This window comes from Saccopteryx leptura, chromosome 5, assembly GCF_036850995.1.
Source record: "Saccopteryx leptura isolate mSacLep1 chromosome 5, mSacLep1_pri_phased_curated, whole genome shotgun sequence".
In the NCBI taxonomy this organism is placed as follows: Eukaryota; Metazoa; Chordata; class Mammalia; order Chiroptera; family Emballonuridae; genus Saccopteryx; species Saccopteryx leptura.
In genome coordinates, this window is record NC_089507.1 from 166,297,270 (window position 1) to 166,318,457 (window position 21,188).

Below are 21,188 nucleotides of genomic sequence, written 5' to 3' on the forward strand. Positions count from 1 at the left end.
GGCTACCAAAATTCCCAGGGCATTCCGAGATGTGCTGCCACCTGCTGGCTGCTTGTTAGGCTCAGTCACTGAAAAGCTTCAAGTAGTTTGAGAATTGTGTGCGGCAGACTCAGGGCTTCCCCAGGGAAGGGGAGTGGTGCGCACCAGGTTAATACAGGTTCAAACTTGGTGCCTGTGCTGGGTCCGAGGCCACTTAGCAAAGGTCTCGGAGTATACTGAGGCCAGCTGCCACCCCCCTGGGGCCTGGGGACCTCTGTGGAGTCTCGGGGAAACATTAGGTTGGAGCTAGTAGAGTTCATCATAAAAGGTGTGTACCTGTTGGGCGTGCGGGGAGACAGCCCACAAGCTATAGCCACACAACTCAGTCTTCCCTGTGTGTTTCTGAAATCGCCCACGCTTGCCTGGAATTCTTCGAGAATTTTTTTAGCAAGACTGCAATGCAGTCCCAGGCTGGTTGTCACTGACCGAGCCTACAGCCATTGGTAGGGCGGGACATTGGTAGGGAGGTCCTCAGGGTGGAGTTAGTGTTCCTCCAGAGGCTGATGCGGTGTTGGGGGGAGAGCTCAACCCAGGAAAGATGGCATACTCGAACGGTGTGCAAGAGGGATCAGCACGGGAACCTTCGCAGCTGTTCCTCTAGCCCTCTCCCAGAAGCCACACAACTGCCTCCCCTTCTATGACCCCAGCACCCCCAAGCTGCCGCTCCCCCACGGGGACCCAGGGCGGGTGCTGCACGCCAGAGTTTGAGTTCTGGCCCTGGAAGGGGACGCTTGGGTTCCCAGCCGCTTTCATCTCACCTGGGCTGATTTTCACAGCCAGAGACTTTGTGGCTCCTCTTCTTGGTGCTTGTGCGCCCACATTTTTTAGTTATAGGGCTTCTGTTCACCTAGTCTTCAGTTATCTATGTTGATTGTTGTATAATTTAGTTGTAATTTTGATGTAGTCATGGGAGGAGGTGAGTGCAATTTCCACCTATTGTTTTTCTTTGCAGCCTGTGGGATAATAACGGTCATAACATTTTGATGTGTTGATAAGACCAATTTTTCATAAATCAGATTTTCTGAAATCAAATTTCAGTATCTATAAATAAATTGAAACAGCCAAGAGAATTCATTTATGTATTGTCTATGGCTGTTTTCCCACTACAACAGCAGAGTTGAATAGCTATGATACAGCCCTCTTAGCGCTGAAAGCCTTAAATATTTATTATCTGGATATTTACTGAGGTTTCCCAGGCTTTGGCCTGGAGAGTCTGTGCTATTTACTTATAGGACAGAACGGTTCTTAGGATTATTCTGTAACAATAGTCTTAACTATTGCCACTTATGCCAGTTGAGAGGCTTAGCTGTATTATTCTGTGGCTACTATGATATCATTTCAATCATGTATTTTTCATTCAAGAAAGAAATTCACCAAACACTTCTTGGAAATGTTTATGTGTCTCTAGTAGAGTTAAAAGATTTTTCAGAGAAGAAGTTGTTTTTATAACTTTAATAGGATCAAACACTGAATGCTGACAAGTCAATAAAAAAACTAATCAGCCTCTTTAAATAAAAAAGCCATACATTTATTGCAAATTTAGAAGTACCAGAATGTCCCTAGTATAGAACAAATCAGCAATCTTGTTTTAATTTTCTTCCAAACCTGTAAAACTTTGATTATTGACAAACTGAAATTGGCATACCTTTTTTTTCCTTCATGCATTTAACAGAATGGACATAGAGCACATAGCTCAGAAATCAGTTATAAATATTAAATTGTATTTAACATTCATAGTAAAAATTGTTATAAAGTGCTGAAGTCATGTAAGTCTGCAACACTGCCACAAACTCAAAGTCCTTCTCAAGCAGTGACAGATATCTGCTACATCCACCTTGTTTTAGGTGTGTCTTCTTTTTTGACGGACACGTTGTCATTTCTTGCCCCACCCTCCCCAAAGATTTACAGATTGTCCTATTTCTATGGCTGATAAAATGCTGTACAAAATATAGCGGGTGGTGATGAACTTGCCACTTTCATTTCAGTGCAGAGAAATATTCAAGCTTTGTGTGTCTGTAACCAAACTAGACTTGTTATATTGTTTCCCCCTGAGTTGTCATAAATTAACAGTGAAGATGAAGAAGGATGGAGCAGTGAGCCTTGACCATTACCTGCAGAGTGAGATTCAGTACGTAGGAGTAACCCACCTGTTGTCTTCACACTTGCCCTCTTTACAGAAAACGGCTACAATGAAAAATACTAGACATGTAGTTGTTACTGCAAAAAACAACAACCCCACAATGACCTGTTAACCTGAAAACTCTGGTAACTTAGAGCAGTCAAGGTTTACATAAGATGTAAATTGCAACTTGTAACTTGTGATGGGAAAATGTCCCCGCTGCCCCATGTGAAACACAAAAATGCTTCAACAGTTAGATGGTGTTTTGTTTTGTTTTAAATCAGAAATGTTTCAACAATTCAATGAAATATAATTCTGATCAAAGAAGATCCTCAAGTATTCTTAGGTGATGAAACATTATTTTAAAATGCTAAGGCAATTTGCTATTCATTATTTTCCCCCTATAAATAGCAAATAGAGCCTTTACTCAAAATGAAGAATCATTTACAACTTGGCCTTTATGGAGTAACTTTACAAGAGAGATAGTATTCGAGGCATTTAAAGGATTGCAGTAGGGAGGTAAAAATGCTGCTTATGTCCCCGATTATATTTCTTTTGATTACCTTAATCATTCTAGAATAACTTAATAATAAATAGTGGTTTAAATTAAAGACACTACAATCACATATTTCTGAATAATTAAAAGCAACAGGAAATGCATTTTTGAATGCTGTTCCGTGTGAAATACTTCTGGTAATGACTGGCCACAAAGAGAAGTGGGAATTTTCACATTCATGAGTTTCAAATATATATATTTGCATTTATTAACCAAATGTTTGGTCTTAAAGTATACCTCATTTCCATTCCATTTGGAAAATTAAGAGGCTATAAGTCTTTAATGTAAACCTCAGTATTTTTCAAAGGGTTTTAAACAATCTGTTCATATTTCTGAAAATGAGAAATTTTAAAAATGATTTAAGATTTTTTTTTTTGAACGGCCAATTTCATTTCAGTGATGGCTAGATATTCTTTTACGAGATAGCCATTGATCGCAATGAGAGCTCTTAAAACTAATTTTGTCAAAATTATGTCACTATTTTACAACTGGAGTGTGAGCCACAGTCCTTCTGTTTACCTTTGTATTGTACGGAATACATCCAGGTTTACATATGGAAGTGTTTGGTTGTTTTTGTTTTGGCTTAAAGAACAAGCAAAAAAGGAAAACTGAAAGAAAAGGATGTTGGTAGTGGTGTTCGCGGATACATTCCCTTTAAAATGTCGTTTTGAAAGTGGGTGGAGTGGTTAGCTCCTCTACCCCACTCTGCCCCATAATCTCCCGGACCAGCTAACAGGATGGCTGATATAGGAGAGCCTGTCATTCTGGCTCCGTTTTCATAGGAACTTTATGCTCATTTTTCCCGAGGTCCATCTCAAGAAAGTCTTCTGGTATGTCTTGTAAAGCTCGCCCACGGTAACTCTCCGGCCTTGCTTCCCCTGCATGATGGCGCTGGCACAGTCCCTTTTTACACGGCCGTACGAGCGCGAGGCACACGGCGGCCGTGCACATACCGGCTGCGCAGGAGTAGAAGGCTCTGCTGTATATCTTACTGTGGTCCACCAGCAGACCTGGGAGAAAGCGTTCACATCTGTCAGCAGCAAGGACACAAACCTTCTCACCCTAGCTCCCCCCACATTCAGAAGCTTCTCAGTCTCTCTGCTTTCTTTGTTTCATCTTATTTCTCAAAAGATTAACAACAACAACAAAAAAAAGGCCTGACCTGTGGTGGTGTAGCAGATAAAGTATCGACCTGGAATGCTGAGGTCGCCAGTTGGAAACCCCAGGCTTCCCTGGTCAAGGCACATACAAGAAGCAACTACTACAAGTTGATGCTTCCCGCTCCTCCCCAACCCCCTTTCCCTAAAATCAGTACAAAAAATCTTTAAAAAAATAAAGAAAAAAAGAGTGTTAAAGGTAGGAATCCCTTCTAGACTGGGGGGAAGAACTAAATCAGACAAACATACAACATAGTTCCTAGCAGCTGAGAAAATTGCACCGCTGAGCTGTCTTCATGGGCAAATCTGTCCTAGTAAAGAATCTAAAACGTAGAACAGTTAGAGGCATGCTTCTTGGAAAAGGTAATATTCTTAAGAGAGAAAAGAGCTCTGTTATTTTCACTTGGGTTCATTTCAGGTGTCTTTTAACACAGGGTACAGTTTCTAGTCACAGTAACTTTAAGGAGCTATATTTCAGGTCTAAAATATGAAACATACCCACGTCCTTCCTGCAAGGAAATGCGCTGTAGTAACCGCCGAGTAAAGGCAGTGCTGCTGTGTGCTCCGTTCCCTAACACCCTTCCTACGAAGGGAACGTGACTGACAGAGTCCCTCAGTTCCCTTGTTCCAAAAGTCAGAGGGTAATGAAGTCATAAAACCTGGGTGCCCCTCTAGCATTCTTAAGGCAAGATGGTAGGAAAGGCCTGGGCAGCTTGGGCTGTGCAGTAACTTGATCACTAATTGATCATTTGACCAATGGCTCACAATCACTGACCTTCAATTTCCTCACATTTATTTATTTATTTTTTGAATCTTTTATTAAAAAAGTATTTTATTGATTTTAGAGAGAGAAAGAGAGAAAGGTGGGGGGGGAGAGGGAAAGGGAAGCATAGTTGCTTCTCATAAGCGCCTTGACTGGGCAAGCTGGGGGTCTTGAACCAGTGACCTCAGCACTCCAGGTTGACGCTTTATCTGTGCTGCGCCACCACAGGTCAGGCTAGTTTTAGAATCTTTATAAGAGTGTGTTTAAGCCGAGCTGACAATATGTGCTAGGGAGCAAGATCTCAAATGCTCCCTAGTTTCCTCATATTTAAATAGTCACTCAGGTAATCTCTATTCTGCCAGCTCTGTCATTCTATGGAAATATTAAAAACAGTCCATTTTTAGCCCTGGCCAGTTGGCTCAGTGGATAGAGCACTGACCTGGTGTGCAGATGTCAGGGTTTGATCCCCAGTGACCATCTGCTTCTCGCCTCCTCCCTCTCCCCCTTCTCTCCATCCTCCCCTCCTGTAGCCACTGGCTCGATTGATCTGAGCATCAGCCCTGGGCGCTAAGGATAGAATGGTTGATTCAAACATCAAGCCCAGACAGGGCTTCTGGGTGTATCCCAGTCAGGTTGCATGCGGGAGTCTATCTCCCCTTCTCTCAGTCAGAAAAAAAAAGGGGGGAGAGGACAGTAGACAAGAAAGGGTTTGGATTTTGTGTATGTGAATTACCTGCGAGGGGCGGTCCCGCCAGCGCTGCTATGCTCTGGATGAAAACGTAGACTCCAGCAGCAGAAGACATCTTCTCAATCCCCACAACATCGTCCTCCGCGAGCAGCGGGATGTGGGTCCCTCCGACTGTCCCAACCATGACACCAAAAAATATGCTACAGGACATGAGGCCCCAGAACCCAGTAGCAAAAGTAAAGGCAAACAGAGACACAGTTAGTAAGATAACACAGATGAGCTCAATGTAGATCTTACGAATGGGCTGTCTGTTGAGGATCAGACCAGCTCCGATTCTTCCAAACACTTCGGCGATCGCCATGGTGGACAGCAGGAAAGCGGCGCGGTCCTCTTCAATGCCCAGACTGATGCCCAAGGGAATGATGTACAAGGAAGGTGCGAAGAAGCCCAGGGTCGCAAAGAGGCCAAACAATGCATAGCAGATGAAGCCCTTCTCCTTCAAGACCGAGAAATCCAACAAGGGGGCCTTCTCATCGCTCTGCTCGGAGCCGGTCCGCTCCAGGACCTGCTGTTCCACATCTGCCTTCGGCTCCAGCTCCACGGAGGTGTGACTAGGCACATTTTTAGGTGAGGTAGTTAATTCTACTCCTGAGTCAATGGAATCTAGTGAGGTGCGGGTTTTCTCATTTTCAAGCATATATTGTACTTCTTTTGGATTTTCGTGTCCGGTCACTTTTGGTGACCCTGGCCCTCGGATTATAATTGGTCTCAGCAGTGCCCCGCAGATGACAATGTTCAGCTGCAGGAGGCCCACGAGAAGCAGACTGTACCGCCAGCCAATGTTCTCCTTCAGAGCTGTGAATGCTTGGGCAGGCAGGAGGGAGGCAGAAACAAAACGCGAGGTCAGACATCGACTCAAGACCCAGGAGAACCCTGACCAGGTGGTGGCGCAGTGGATAGAGCGTCAGACTGGGATGCGGAGGATCCAGGTTCGAAACCCTGAGGTTGCCAGTTTGAGAGCAGGCTCATCTCGTTTGAGCAAGGCTCACCAGCTTAAACCCAAGGTTGCTGGCTCGAGCAAGGGGTTACTCGGTCTGCTGTAGCTCCACGGTCAAGGCACAAATGAGAAAGCAATCGCAACAAAGAATTGATGCTTCTCATCTCTTCCTTCCAGTCTATCTGTTCCTCTCTCTGTCTCCCTGTCCCTTTCTCTCTCACAAAAAAAAAAAAAAAAAAAAAAAAAGACCCCAGGAGAAAACACTAACTAGGTATAGAGATTCAGATTTAGAACTTTTTTTTTTTTTTTTTTTCTGAAGCTGGAAACAGGGAGAGACAGTCAGACAGACTCCCGCATGCGCCCAACTGGGATCCACCCGGCACGCCCACCAGGGGCGACGCTCTGCCCACCAGGGGGCGATGCTCTGCCCATCCTGGGTGTCACCATGTTGCGACCAGAACCACTCTAGCGCCTGAGGCGGAGGCCACAGAGCCATCCCCAGTGCCCGGGCCATCTTTGCTCCAATGGAGCCTTGGCTGCGGGAGGGGAAGAGAGAGACAGAGAGGAAAGCGCGGCGGAGGGGTGGAGAAGCAAATGGGCGCTTCTCCTGTGTGCCCTGGCCGGGAATCGAACCCGGGTCCTCCGCACGCTAGGCCGACGCTCTACCTCTGAGCCAACCGGCCAGGGCTAGAACTTTTTTATTTTTAATTTTAATGAGAGGAGGGGAGGCAGAGAGTCCCTATCGGGATCCACCTGGCAAGCCCACTAGGGGGTGATGCTCTGCCCATCTGTGGCCATTGGTCCATTACAACCAGAGCCATATTTTAGCGCCTGAGGCAGAGCCATGGAGCCAGCCATCCCCAGTGCCTGAGGCCAACTTGCTCGAGCCAATCGAGACTTGGCTGTGGGGGGGGGGGGGAGAGAAGAGGGAGAGGGGTGGAGAAGCAGATGGTCACTTCTCCTGTGTGCCCTAACCAGGAATCAAACCTGGGACATCCACACACTGGGCCGATGCTCTACTGTTGAGCCAATTGGCCAGGGCTCTAATAATAATAATAATAATAATAATAATAATTATTATTATTATTATTTAAAACAATTTACTCAGCAGGGTGAATGCAGTCAACCTGTACTATCCTTATTCTGGGTTTTGGTGCTTTTAGGAATCAGTAAGGAGAAAAAGGTGTATAATGATGATATATAAAACAAAAATTTTGGAGCCTGGGTCTTCAAAAGAGCTTTTGGGGCTACATTTTGCCAGCTAGAGGCATAAAAAGTGAAATAAGCTTTTGACCGACATCCAGGTTCAGCAAATGGCAGCCTGCAGGCCACAGCCAGCTTCTGTCTCTTTCGAGAGTGGAGCTTGACCAGAAGGTCCCATGCTCTCACCTGCGTAGTCTCCGGCTGCTGGGTGCTGTGACCACAGAGCTGAGTAGTTCTGACAGACTTCCAGTCCATAAAGCCTAATACTGTATGTACCATCTGGCCTTTAAAGAATAGACTATCCTGCCTCTAAGCTAAAGTATGATCCTTTCAGTCATCAATCCTTAGAAGTAATGCATTAAGTACAAAATAAAATGAGAATCTGAAAAGCTCAGTGATTATATCAGAATGAAATGATATCATCCTCAGTTTCCACTTTGTGGGAACTGTCCTGAAGCACCCGAGTTGTCCTCTTTCCTGCCAGTCAGGTGAGCCCTAGGCTGCTGACCAGAGGCACCTGGAAGTGGGCTGGACACCAAGATGGGAGGCCACGAGGGGGGAAGTCCAAAGGCAGCATAAAGGTCCACAGCGACAACAGGATAATTCAGGCCCCACGAGCTCTTTAAAGTACCTTCACACTGATCCCAGAAGGTGAGATGATGTTCATTAGAACTTCACTTACTGCATTCTCACTCCTTGAGCGCGGACAGTCGGGTATGAGAGACATGGTAACTGGGTTGCCCTGAAGACAGGCTTTGTGAGACAGCCCCACGTTCCTGGGGGCTCCACATGCTTTTGTAGCAAAGGTTTTGCTCACACTTCTTGTTCCCCATTAACATAGGAAAGGTGGAACTGCAAAACATTTTAGGTTTGGGTATTTCAGGTGCTTTACACTCGTACGGCAGTAATGGGTCTAATCTTCCTTTCTCTGGTAGTTCTCGGGTCCTGTCAGGTGCTAGGGATCGGCCCGGTGCTGGGGAACAGAGCTGACCAAAATGCAGTTTCCACTGTTCGTGCACTTGGGCTGCTAATTCTGCCCCCAACATTAGATTGTGAAAAACTCGAAACCAGCAGAAAAGCAGAAAGAAGGATACCAAATGCCTGTCTGCACTTCACCTAAATTCAACAATGCACATTCCTCTTGGTCTCTCTGCTTGTATCTCTGTATTTATATGCACTCTTATTTTTCTGAACTGTGTGAAAAGCTTCAGACATTAGATGTCATCCCTAAATACATCTACATTCATCTCCTTTGAACAAAGTGAATCCACCGACACATTCATCAGAAATGGCAAAGAAATGAACCAAAACCTAGAATAAAGGTTGACTGCATTCACCCTGCTGAGTATATTGTTTTAAAAACTGCAAGGTTACATGTCTACTACTTGTTAGTGTAGTTCACAAATTGCCCTGAGATAGGGAACCTAGACCAGGGATAAAAATTTCCCTGGGAGATGCCCCACACACAGATCATAAAACCGACTTGATGAGCACGATTTAAATGCACATTGACATGGCTGTTTTGACCAAGGAAAGCCATAACAACGTGCCCTCTTCCAAATGGTTAAATTACTGATTTTGGGAAGAATGATTCAAGCCTTGTGCCATGTAGCTTCCTATTTGTGTAAACTTGGACTCTGATTAAAATGTTTGAATTCTTAACACGAGGGTTAGGGAGGATAGATCCCCATAATGTGCAGAAGAGAAGGAAATACCCTTTCACTATGCAGAGGGACAATCCTCCAGAGCCGACTGTGGGCAAGTTCATGTCACAGGAACAGTGGAGTGGCCTCCTGTTTCACATCCACGCCCGGACTACTGAGATCCACCTACCTGGTGCAAAAGCAAACATGGCGAAACATTCTCCTGTAGAAGCGACTGCAGTGACCACGGAGCGCCTCTTGTCAAAGTACTGCGACAGGATGGTGAGAGCGGGGAGGAAGCTGAAGCAGTACCCCAACCCTGTGGAAGGCAGGAAGGGACAGTGACAGCCGCACACTGGTTGCTATTGGGAAGATGCATTCAAAGACCTGGGATTGGTGTGTGTGTGTGTGTGTGTGTGTGTGTGTGTGTGTGTGTGTGTGTGTGTGTGTTTTAGTCATAAGTTCTGGGAACCCAGTAACGCATTCTGAGAAATGTTACTGTAGAGAAGAAAAAATGGATTTCATGAGTGGTCTGGAGAAGCTGCAACACTTGTTTTAAGATGCTAGGATATAAAAACTCTTCTCTCTCTCTTTTTTATGGCTTTTTTTTGCACTTTTTTTTCAAATGTATATGATACACAGTGGACATAACTAGTATTGAATATTGTTTTTATATATAAGATTTCTATTTGGAAATAACTAAATTTTGATATGTACAGAAATATATAAAAATTTTAAAGTGTGTGAAATGAGCTATACATACATACATACATATATATACATACAATTATATATCCTACATAGCTATACATATATACTGCTCACAAAAATTAGGGGATATTTCAAAATGAATATGAAGTGATAAAATATCTCCTAACTTTTTGTGAGCAGTGGTAGATAGAATATACATATATATATACACCAGCAATGTATGGGCTCCTTTTGAAGGGAATAAAGTTTTCTCAGAACCCTAAGAATAAGCCCAGCACACTACACCCTCCCCCTATAGCTCAGGGTCCTTAGGCTCTGGTTTGGGAAATACTGGATAAAGAAATTAAAGTATTTGTTTGTGAAAATTGCGTCCTTTGGTGGCATTCAGAATGGATTCCCATATTCCCTGGAGTCCATACACTGGTCGTTTTAAAGAGGACAAGAGAGAAAGAAGTAACACTCTGGGTTTGAGTCCCTTGTTTCCTTCCTTGCCTCTCAAACTGAGTATCTGGAAAACTCTGAGCCCAGAAAAACACTCACCAGCGACGATGCCAATGGCGACGTACATGTGGTAAACCTCCCGGGAGAAGGCGGCCACCACCGTCCCCACGCTGACCAGCAGGCCCCCCAGCATCACCACCAGGCGGTGTCCGAAGCGACTGCTCAGGACAGTGGAGAGGGGAGCTGCATGGAAAGAGCACAACGTGACATCTTAACCCCCAGAGGTGTGAGCGTCAGCTTCAGTACGATTTCTTCTTTAAAATCTTGAACGTGGAGCCCTGGCCAGATAGCTCTGTTGGTAAGAGCATCAGCCCAAAGTGCAGATGCTGCCGGTTTGATCCCCGGTCAGGGCACATACAGTAATGGGTTGATGCTCCTGTCTCTCTTTCCCCTCACCCCCTTCCACTCTGGCTAAAATCAATAAATTTAAAAACAAATAAAGTAAAAGTCTTGGATGTGGAAAGACAATGCATAATACATAACACATAAACATTAGCTTTAATAAGATTCCCCCTTAGGACTCTTCAACATGGAGAGAGATTATGTATACTGTATAACAGTGGTCCCCAACCTTTTTTGAGCCACGGACTGGTTTAATGTCATAAATATTTTCACGGGACCAGCCTTTAGGGTGGGACGGATAAATGTATCACATGTCGAGACAAGCGTCAAGAGTGAGTCTTAGACCTGACTTGTGGTGGCGCACTGGGTAAAGCATTGACTTGGAATGCTGAGGTTGCTGGTTCGAAACCCTGGGCTTGCCTGGTCAAGACACATATGGGAGTTGATGCTTCCTGCTCCTCCCTCTGTTCTCTCTCTTTCCTCTCTCTCTCTCTCTCCTCTCTCTAATAAAAATGATTAAAAAAATCAATCAATAAAAAAAGAACGAGTCTTAGATGTAACAGAGGGAATCTGGTCATTTTCTAAAAATTAAACATCGTTCAGACTTAAATATAAATAAAACGAATATAATGTAAGTTATTTATTCTTTCTCTGCGGACCGGTACCAAATGGCCCACGGACCGGTACCGGTCCACAGCCCGGGGGTTGGGGACCACTGCTGTATAATACATATTATGCAGTGGTTACTTAAGTCAGTTCAGGAAGTATTGTTGACCCTTGAACAACATGGGTTTGAACTGGGTGGGTTCACTTATACTCAAGTTTTAAAAAATAAATATATAATCAGTCCTCCTTATCCCTGGGTTTTGCATCTGCAGAGTCAAGTTACTATGGAGTGCTAACAGTATTTTCAATCTGTGGTTGGGACTCCACAGATGTGGAGGGCTGGCGGTATGCATTGATCTATGCCACTTTCTGTAAGGAACTTCAGCATCCATGCATTCGGTTATCTGTTGATGTCCTGGGACCAATCCCCTGCATATACCAAGGGATGACTGTTATTTAAGTTTTGTGGGAGTCAAAGGTTATACATCAGTTTTTGACTATTTGGGGGGTTGGTGCCCTTAACACCTCCCCTGCATTGTTCATTGGTTGACTATATTTGTGTATTTGGTTAAACTGGACAATATATTCTTTGGGCTCCTTAATAAGAAAGCCAGAGCAATAGCATAAAACTCATCTCTCTGGTTTTTTTTGTTGTTGTTTTTTGAGAGAGAGAGAGAGAGAGAGAAGCATCAACTTGTTCCACTTCATTGTTCCATTTAGTTGTTCTCTCATTGGTTGCTTCTCGTATGTGCCCTGACCTGGGATCAAAATCATGATCAGAGTGTCAGGACAACGCTCTATCTACTGAGCCACCCAGCCAGGGCCTCATCTCTATATTATTAAATGAAATATTTTGAATTACCATGAATGCCTATAAAATTAGATATGCCTATAAAATGAGCTTTCCTATGATTGCTTGGATGATTTTATTGCTTTACATTCCTTTTTAAAAAGTTCCGCTTAGGGTCAAATTCTAGCTTCGTTCCACCTGATTTGTATGAAAATGATATGAAAGTATGGTAAGCTCTCAGTTATGCACAGCAAACAGAGGGTAGTGGTGGGAAAGTTCATTCCGAGCGGCTGAGGAGTGTAATTTATGAAGCTGCTTTCTTCTTCATGTAGCCACCTTTTCATGTTTCCAACCTAAGCGTGCTTCTGTGGAACCAGCGCCTCACAGGCCAAGAACTTTTGATGTTGCTTCTTTAGGAACGATTACTCCCCCACAGAACTGGGGTTTATTGCCTGACCCCTAGTGGCGCAGGGGATAAAGCATTGACCTGGAACGCAGAGGTTGCCGGTTTGAAACCCGGGGCTTGCTTGGTCAAGGCACATATAGGAGTTGATGCTTCCTGCTCCTCCCCCAGCCTCTTTAAAATGAATAAATTATAAAAACAAAAAACTGGGGGTTACTGCTGTCCTCAAAGTCATCTACAGCATCCTAAGAATCTACATACAGTAGGTGTCTAATTCACGTGTTAAGTTGAAGGCAGTTGAGACTGGCGAATAAGGGTTTTTTCTTTCCCTTGCAACTTCTCTTTCTCTTGCCATCCTCAATCCCCTGAAAACCATAGTACATGAGGCTAGAAAGTGCCAAGAGGTCATAGAAAAATGCATCACAAACAAAATGAGCACCATTACATAGTTAGGCAAATTAAAATTATTAGTATTCAAGCTGAAATATGTACTGACCTGTAAATGTTAAGATAAATACACATATTGATATTATCCATGAGATCCTGCTGTTTGATTCCTCAAAACTGTCCATTAAGTCATTAAAGAAGACACCAAATGACTTGATGACACCATAGGTAAAGACTTCAATGAAGAAAAAAGACACAGCTACTGCCCAGCCCCATCCTCCATCAGGCACTTGAGTATAAACATTGGCTCTAGAACAAAGCTGTGATTTCTTCTCGGTCATTCTTAATCTGAAATAAGTTAAAAAAATCAGACCAACAACAGCATGAGGGTTGATGATTCTAATACTATCATTTAGCAAACATAACAGATAAGAACTACTTATGACATTTCTTAGGTTGATGATCATAAAAGATATAACAGAACCCCCAAAGAATGTGGAAGTAAGACTTCCAAACTGTGACAATTAAATAGGAAAGACAAACAAACATAAGGCATCAGGGAAGATATTTAGAGGCAGTATGAAGGACAGGGAATGGCTAACTGACCAAGCCTCAGTGATGACCTTAAACTTGAAGACAAGTCAGGTAAAGGAAGAATGAAGTGACAAGAAGGCATGACGATCAGAAATGAACCCTAGAAAAAGGCAGGCTAAGAGGCAAACATCGACAGCACATCTACCACCTTCCACGGGATAGATGCAGAGACGTGCTATGCATCTGTGCTTGACGCCTGACCATTCAGATTATCCAGCTACCTTAACTCTCCTGATACCATGTCTCATTCAGTCAGCAACTTTATGACCGGTGTCCCATGTGGATGGGCCAACACGAACAGAATGTGACTATAAATCCAAATGCGGAAATTGTCTTCTGGGAGTTTGGCATGAGGAAGTTATCAAAGTCGATCACCAGTTGGTACATTAGCACTCAAACTTCTATGCACACCACATATACTACTCTAGAATACGGTGATTGTATAAGGCACCGCCAACTTGTGGGGCCCAGGCAGTCAGTTAACTTTGAAAGTGATGAGCGGTTTTAGCCCAACTAAAAATTAGAATCTGTAATAATGAGCCCATTAGATTAAGAACCTTGAGTTTCAGAATCCTCTACAATTACAGTTGTATACGTGTGAATTTGTAGGGGGAGTGCGTACCAATTCCATAGCCTTTAAGTTGTGTTTAACTAATAAGGCAGGTTTTACCAATAAATGGAGAGTAACTGAAAAATAAAAGGACATAACCTCATCTATCCAGTAGACTTGCTAATTTCTTTTTTCTTTTATTATTTCTTTTTGTTGGACTTGCCAATTTCTGAATCTAATATTCCGAATTAATAAGTCTTAAAAAGCAGCAAATCTGACCCAAGCTAATATGTTTCACCCCTTGATAGCACTGTTCCCACAGTGGCCTACTACTTTGAAAAGACTATATGCTCACTTTTAACCTGTTACTGTAGTTAAGTATTTGGTTGCATAAAATAGGGCATAAGATGCTTTAAGCAGCTGGAGCTCTCAGCAGCAAAGGCCTTTGCATTCCCATGTGTGTTAATGTATCATTAAGGCTGAGAGCAAGTGGGAAGGTGGGAAAGGCAGTTTAACAGCCCAGGGTGTAGGCTGAGTGGCTTGTCCTTACTGTCTCCCATCTGGGAAAAGTCCATTTAAGACAGGAGCCCTGACCTGAGCCCTTCAGCAGATGAGGTCTTTAGGACACCCCTCCCTCATCAGACTTTCAAAATTTAGGCCCAAGATGAGGCTGCTGGAGCAGGAGTGACACCAGGACTAGACGTAGAGTTCAGAATCATTCGTGTCAGTGTTCATCCCTAGGATGGGGCAGGACGGAGGAGAGGAGGAAGGTGGCAGCCTACAGCCCAGGTCCTCAGCCTTCACCCCTGCCCCGGCCAGTAGTCTGGGCTTTCCCCTGCAAAGCCCACCACTCCTTTACTCGTCTCTTAACTGGTTCCTCGTATCAGGTATGATTGATCATCTGAAACACTGTCTGCATTGTCACCGGTTTTTGGCTCAGAGTTTTGCAATGGCTTTCTTCTTTCTGAATGATAAAACCCACTAATTAGCTTTTCAGTGTCCTTCAGAATTGAACCCCAACCTATCTTTGTAGCCTTATTTCTTCCTGTTTTAAGACTTGACTCACCAACCACAGCCAAAATGGACCCCTCCTTGTCCCCCATGCTCTACCCACCTGGCCCTCCAGGCTCTACCCACCTTGCCTGTGGCCATGCTCTTTCCCCAGCCTTGGTCCTCCACTATAGCTGGCACCTTTCATGTCCTATGGCATCAAAATCCATCTTCTAAAATGCTTTGGCTGACTGATTCAATCTAAGGGGCTTTCTTCATGTGGCAGGCATCATTTAATAACTGGGTATGGTGTACTTTTATGAGTCTATCTTATTTGGTCAATTAAATTATAAGCTCACAGAAAAAAAAATCCTGGGGCCTGTATCTCTCTGTATGTCCTGTCCTCCCTCATCACCTTGCATGTAACTTTTATTTATTTTTTTCAAAGAAGTCCCTACGGTGCCAGGCCCAGTGGTAGGCCTCAGGAATATCAGAGTAAAAAGACAAGAGAGATGGTCTCTGCCCCCATGGGCTTTAATGTTTGCTGATAATAAGGAATCGGAAGATTGAAATGCATATTTAAAACCGTTCAGCCTCATCTTTCCAGAGTTCAGCACCCTGGGACAAGCAGAACTGTCCAAGGCTGTGTTGCCATGATCATTCTATTCTAGAAAGGTGCACCTAAGATCTCAGAGTCTTAATAGAGGGCTCAGGACCAACGTAAATATACACATATTGGGATAAAACTGATGAGGGCCCAGAGACAGACGGACTCTCCTTGGCCTAAAGTCACTGCAGGATGAAGACAGAATCTTTTTGTTGGTGTGCATGTAGACAAGTGGGACTAGACTGTACTTTCTGCACAAAGATGAGTTTATTTAGCCACCAGCAGAAGGCACAGTGTCAGCCCAGCATTCCAGTTCTGGTGATGGGTGGCCATTCCTGCCTGTCCTGATCAGTGGTTTGCACGTGCATAATCAGTGGGATTGACTCACCTGTAGCCCCAGAATGGAGTTGGAATTACAGAAGGTTCAAAATGAAAGGGAATTTGTACTTCATCTTGTCCATCTCCTCTTTGTACAGTGCTGCTCATTTTGCAAAATGAGAAAACTGAGCCCCAGACAGGCGAAGGGACTTGACCAAAATGGTCCTTAGTGAAATCTCCTGCCTCCGGGGCCCTTTCCTCTATCAGCTCCAAGGAAAGCATTTTAAAGGCCAGGGAGGGCCTGACCAGGCGGTGGCGCAGTGGATAGAGCATTGGACTGGGATACGGAGGACCCAGGTTTGAGACCCCGAGGTCGCCAGATGAGCGTGGGCTCATCTGGTTTGAGCAAAGCTCACCAGCTTGGACCCACGGTTGCTGGCTTGAGCAAGGCGTTACTCAGTCTGCTGTAGCCCCACGGTCAAGGCACATATGAGAAAGCAATCAATGAACAACTAAGGTGTCGCAACGAAAAACTAATGATTGATGCTTTTCATCTCTGTTCCTGTCTATCTATCCCTCTCTCTGACTTTGTCTCTGTAAAAAAAAAAAAAAAAAAAAAGGCCAGGAAGGGGGGTGTTGTATATAGAGATTGTGAGAAAACATTAAAATAAATAAATAAAAGCCCGCTTGACTTCCGTGTGTAGCGGGAGGCTGGTGACTGGATTCAGCAGTTAACTGTGTGACCTTGTGCAAGTCACTGCACCTTTCTGGGCCTGAGCTCCTCATTAGTCACATCTTTAGTGAGAGATTTTCTGGAGACTCTTTACGGCTCTATCCTGCTCTAGCAGTTGGTATTTTCTGTATTCAGCACTGAGTTTTATTTCTCACTAGATTCCGTAGGCCACGGCTGGGGCCACAGGAAACCAGGGAGCTATGAAGAAGGGGCGCATGCTAGATGGTTCTTGGAAATGTGGGTGAGGAGCGGCTGGACCTTGGGGAGATGTGATCGGTGACTCAGAAGATGGCAACCTCTGACTGCTTTCTTTCTAGTTACTTTCTGAGCCCCTTCAGGGTGCTTGATTTTGCTTTGTTTTGTAAAACTTCGCTTTACATCTGGGCTGCTCTCCTGAAACTAGATCCAAAATGTAGCTTTCACCTGCATTCTTAGCTTTTGGAGGACAGAAACCTTCTCATTATGACAGGGAATACCATCAAGGACAGATGACCCCCTAGAACCCCATCCTACTTTAAAGTTTATGACTGAATCATTCCAAAGCATCTGTGTTCTACTAAATTTAGCTTTGAAGATAAGACCACAGTATAGAATAATAGTAGGATAACCTGATTTCTAAAACACACTGAATAACAACTTCTGCATCTGGCATGTATGAGCACACAGGGCAGGCGCCCACAGGGTAGTCAGCAGCTCTTTGCAGACCAAGTGCCTGCAGCACGTTTGGCACAAGTCGGTGCTCAACAAAAGTTTACTAAGCAAATTAAGAATCTTGGGGTGCTTGTGAGCAACACATGCTCTGTCCTTAGAAAACCGCATCATCAAGCGAGGCAGTCCCTGCGTGCAGGATAAATACTTTTCCTGGGCCGGTCCCCTTTCCTTTCTTCCCTTATTTAGCAAGCCTCCAGACTTAACCTGTCAGTGTATACAAAGCAAGAAACTAAGGCCTGACTATATAATTCAGTTCCTCAGAAGCCTTTATAGATTCCAGAATGAGGGACTATCTGTCCAATTCAGTGTTAAGGTCCTGTCAATTTATCTGATGAGAAAGGGATGTTAGTCTGCTGTGTGGGGACCTAACTGGTGAGGCAAGCTGAGTGACTCTGGTTTGGGGTGAATCACTTTGCTCCTGGATGGTCATTGTCCTCACTAGGTATACAATGCTGACAAACTAAGTAAGATTCTGATGATCTCAGATCTCTTCCTGCCCTGAGAATCTATAATTCTGCGATAGCCTGTGACCCTGACTTGCTCTGAGCTACCCTTTCATTTTTTTCAAATCCCTGTTGGGTCCTTTGATGCCAAAGCCCATGGGTTTGTCTTCTGGAGCCCTTGGGTATTATCTGTGAATTTGTTTACCACTAACTGGCTGCACAGTCCTGGGGAAATCGCTTGGTCTCTAAACTCCATCATCTGTGAAAGCAGGGGTTAGACATGGCAGTCTGAAAGTCTCCTGACCATAAAACTCTATGATTAAAACGTGGGTTGCAGGCTGCCACCTTGTCTTCACTCTAATGCTCTTCCAAAGGAATGATAACAAACTACGCTGGGCAGTTTGAAGGATCTCCTGTGAGCCTTTGGTTCTTTTAACCTTAAATAAATGAGTATTCTGCCAAAGCCTGTTAAGCTGCTATGCCTGGGAATTTCACTGTGGTTTGATTTGTTGAGAAAAGACCTGACTTGGGGGCATGAAGAATGCAAATGATTGGATTATTATAGACCACCAGAGTGCTAGTCAAGTTCAAAATGCAAGCTTTGGATGGAAATGGTGGTGGCTGCTGGTATAAGCAAAGTCTAGGCAGTGCATTGCCAACATCCATCCTTCTTAAAGGTGTAGCCTGGATAAGCTTTCGGCAAGTTGTTTCCAGCCCCAGTTGTCAAAATCATTCTGTATTTAGGTGTTCATTTTAATTCTCTAGTTAAAAAAAAAAAGTCCCAAACCTAACCTGGAAGGCTGCCCCAGTAGCTTTAAATCACTGGATACAACCGATTCACCCATTTTACAAGATCATGATTTGAAACCCGAGCCCCTAATTTAAGTGTCCTCCTCAGGAGTTCCATTGAGGAAAGTCCTTTTTTTGGAAACCACAGAAGGAAAGCCCAGGGTTAGTGGTACTCATTAAGATAGAGGGAGCTTTTCCACTTGGCTGCATTGTTTATTTACATTTTACATACTGTAACTCTCTACCTTGGCTACTCTTCCCTTAATTATGAGAAGAGGTATTTTCTGTAGCCACCAGGCAGGATGTATTGTTGACTCCCCAAAGTGCCATTTAATGGTGCTTGGGACATGGGAAATGCATCACTTAAAAGATTTCAGCATAAGCACATGATATATATATATATATATATTCTTTTTGTAAACAAAACACTCATTTTATTATGACTTGCAAAACAGTAAGGTTACTGAGAAATGTATATATATTCTTTTTGCAAACAAAACACTCATTTTATTATGACTTGCAAAACAGTAAGGTTACTGAGAAATGTCACTCTCCAGGAGAGAAACCATCTCTTTCGAGAAAGAACTGGCAGAGTGTCTAGCAGTGCACACAGAACTAGTTTCCAGGTTGACAAGTTGCAATTGCTTTTCCCCAGTTGGCTCTGGGGAGCTTTTTTCTAACACTGCCGTGTTAGGTGACATTTTATATGCCACCTCGCAAACTTCTATCACCTGTCTTGGGGTTGGGCGGGGGTTTCGTTTTTGTGTGTGTTTTTATTTTAAAGAAAAAATGGAGAAGGAAATAACCCATTTCCTCTACAAAATCATCCTTCCTCGCTACAGAACTGCTCAGCTCCAGGGGCGCATGCCTGTGGCTGGCCGCTCAGGGAACCTCGGAAGTTGAGCGGAGCAGGTGTCAGCCACTGACAGCTCTGAACATCAAGGTGTAGGACCTGTGCTCCGCAGGGAAATGTCTGCCATCCCCCGGGGGGAGGGGTGTCACGCTGACGCCTCGGTAGTGAGCTTTGGGTGGGGGAGACACGGAACCCTACTTGCCCTCGCTCAATCTCAGTGGCCGCCCTCTGTGAGCGCGCAAGTCCAGGGAAGGTACCTCTGACATTTCGGACTTGGGACGCGCAGGCAACTTCATGCGGACAACCCACGCAAGCACTGAACCCAGTGCCCCCGATTTGCCCCTTGCTCCGAAGCCCCTAATCGGGCGGGGCTAGGGGCTCTCAAAGGCCAAGCCTTCCTGCCTTTAGGTATTTTCCGGACCCAACTGTATCGGGGCCAAGATCATTCAACTCTCAGCTTCCCACACCAGCGAGAGCGCTTCATCCCGGTGCCCTGAGCATTTCCAACTGTCACATTATTTTTCGGAATAAGCTCTCCAGAATGTTAAAATATTATATGCTTTCCTTCCCCTCCCACCACCTAGCCGGCAAAAAAGCTCCTAACACAGTAAAATAAAAACCCACACCCCATAATCAAAGTTTGAAACATGTAAAATAATAAAACCAACTCACCAAGTTAGAAGGGCAGAGAATAAACCCCAAAAGGCTCCCAATAAGGCGTATGCTTGGCCTCCCCTCCTTATAAGCCGCTGGGTAACATGAGAAAGGTTTAACTCCTTAGGGCGTGGGCCCGAGCCTATCGCAAGTTGGTTCAGGAGGGTGTCACCGGCGCCCGCCCGCAGCGCCCCGCCCCGGCCCCCCACCTACTCCCGCGCCCGGGGCGCCCCAGCCGCGCCCTCCCCCCGCCCCCCACCCGCCGGCGCCCGGGCACTGCGTGCTGCCGCCCGTCTCCCGGCCCCGCGTCGCTGCCTCTCTCTGATCCTGTACCGGCTGCAGCCGGTCTCCGCCGGCCTCGGGGGCGCGCCGCCGCCGCCGCTGCCGCCGACCATGTGCTGTGAGCGCCGCGGAGGAGGGGGCCTGCCTGGAGCGCGCGCGCCGGCCCACGTGTACTCGGTCCGCACCGGGCGCGCGCCCGTCCTGAGCCAGGCCGGGGGTCACGGAAGGTGACGGCGTCGCCGTCCCGCACGGGGACGCTCCCGCCAGCGCCGCCGGGGTCTTGGGTGCCCCGCCAGAACCCAGCGCGGCTTTGCGCGCCTGGCCCGACCGGACGCCGGCGCTGTGCCGCACTGCGAGTAGGAAACACGGACTTGTTTGGGGGCATCTGGACCCTTTCTGCGAGCGCTCCCAGCCGGGAGCGCGCAGGGGCCCCTGGCAGTCCTCCTCGCAGCCCCTCTGCGCTCCCAGGCCCGCCCGCAGCCTGAGGACTGGGGGTGTGGGACGAGGAGCGCCCAGGACTGCCGCAGGCAGCGCGGCTCGTGGCGGCTCCGCGGGCGGAACAGGTTCTTTCCAGTTTGAGTGTGTGCTGCGCGCGCGGCACCGCGGTCCCCGAGTTCCTCTTCCAGGGCCCACTTCCCCCCATTTCTTCAACTCGCGCACCCCCACATTTCCCGTTTCGGCAGGGGGAGGTATGCTGCAGTGGCCCCAGGGAGCTGGCGGTCTGGCCGCTAAGGCTGTCCTGCTTTCCCCCCTTTTCTG

General features: G+C 45.7%; 2 protein-coding genes across 16 annotated transcripts in view; one reads left to right on the plus strand and one right to left on the minus strand.

Moving 5' to 3' along the window:
- ARSG (arylsulfatase G) overlaps positions 1 to 21,188 on the plus strand; it is a 104,838-nt gene that overhangs the window by 7,685 nt on the left and 75,965 nt on the right. The window lies entirely within an intron of this gene.
- On the minus strand, positions 1,507 to 20,589 carry SLC16A6 (solute carrier family 16 member 6). 2 transcript variants are annotated; one of them, XM_066386679.1, is made up of 7 exons: positions 20,481 to 20,589; positions 20,166 to 20,242; positions 13,015 to 13,253; positions 10,417 to 10,560; positions 9,356 to 9,484; positions 5,368 to 6,186; positions 1,507 to 3,724 (listed from the first exon to the last, which is right to left on the minus strand). In XM_066386679.1, the coding sequence occupies exons 3-7, from the start codon at positions 13,244 to 13,246 to the stop codon at positions 3,474 to 3,476; spliced, it is 1,575 nt and encodes a 524-aa protein (XP_066242776.1). In that variant the 5' UTR covers positions 13,247 to 13,253; positions 20,166 to 20,242; positions 20,481 to 20,589; the 3' UTR covers positions 1,507 to 3,473. The 2 variants fall into 2 exon arrangements, with proteins under 2 accessions (XP_066242776.1, XP_066242774.1); XM_066386677.1 differs by lacking the exon at positions 20,481 to 20,589 and having other exon boundaries at positions 20,166 to 20,321.

Bases quoted from the DNA above. Each gene is read 5' to 3' on its own strand.
- SLC16A6 (XM_066386679.1), bottom strand. From the start codon at position 13,246: ATGACCGAGAAGAAATCACAGCTTTGTTCTAGAGCCAATGTTTATACT. The intron at 6,187-9,355 runs GTAGGTGGATCT...TGCCTGCCCAAG, and splicing joins CATGTTTGCTTTTGCACCAG to CATTCACAGCTCTGAAGGAG. The intron at 3,725-5,367 runs GTAATTCACATA...GCTTTCTCCCAG, and splicing joins GGCGGGACCGCCCCTCGCAG to GTCTGCTGGTGGACCACAGT.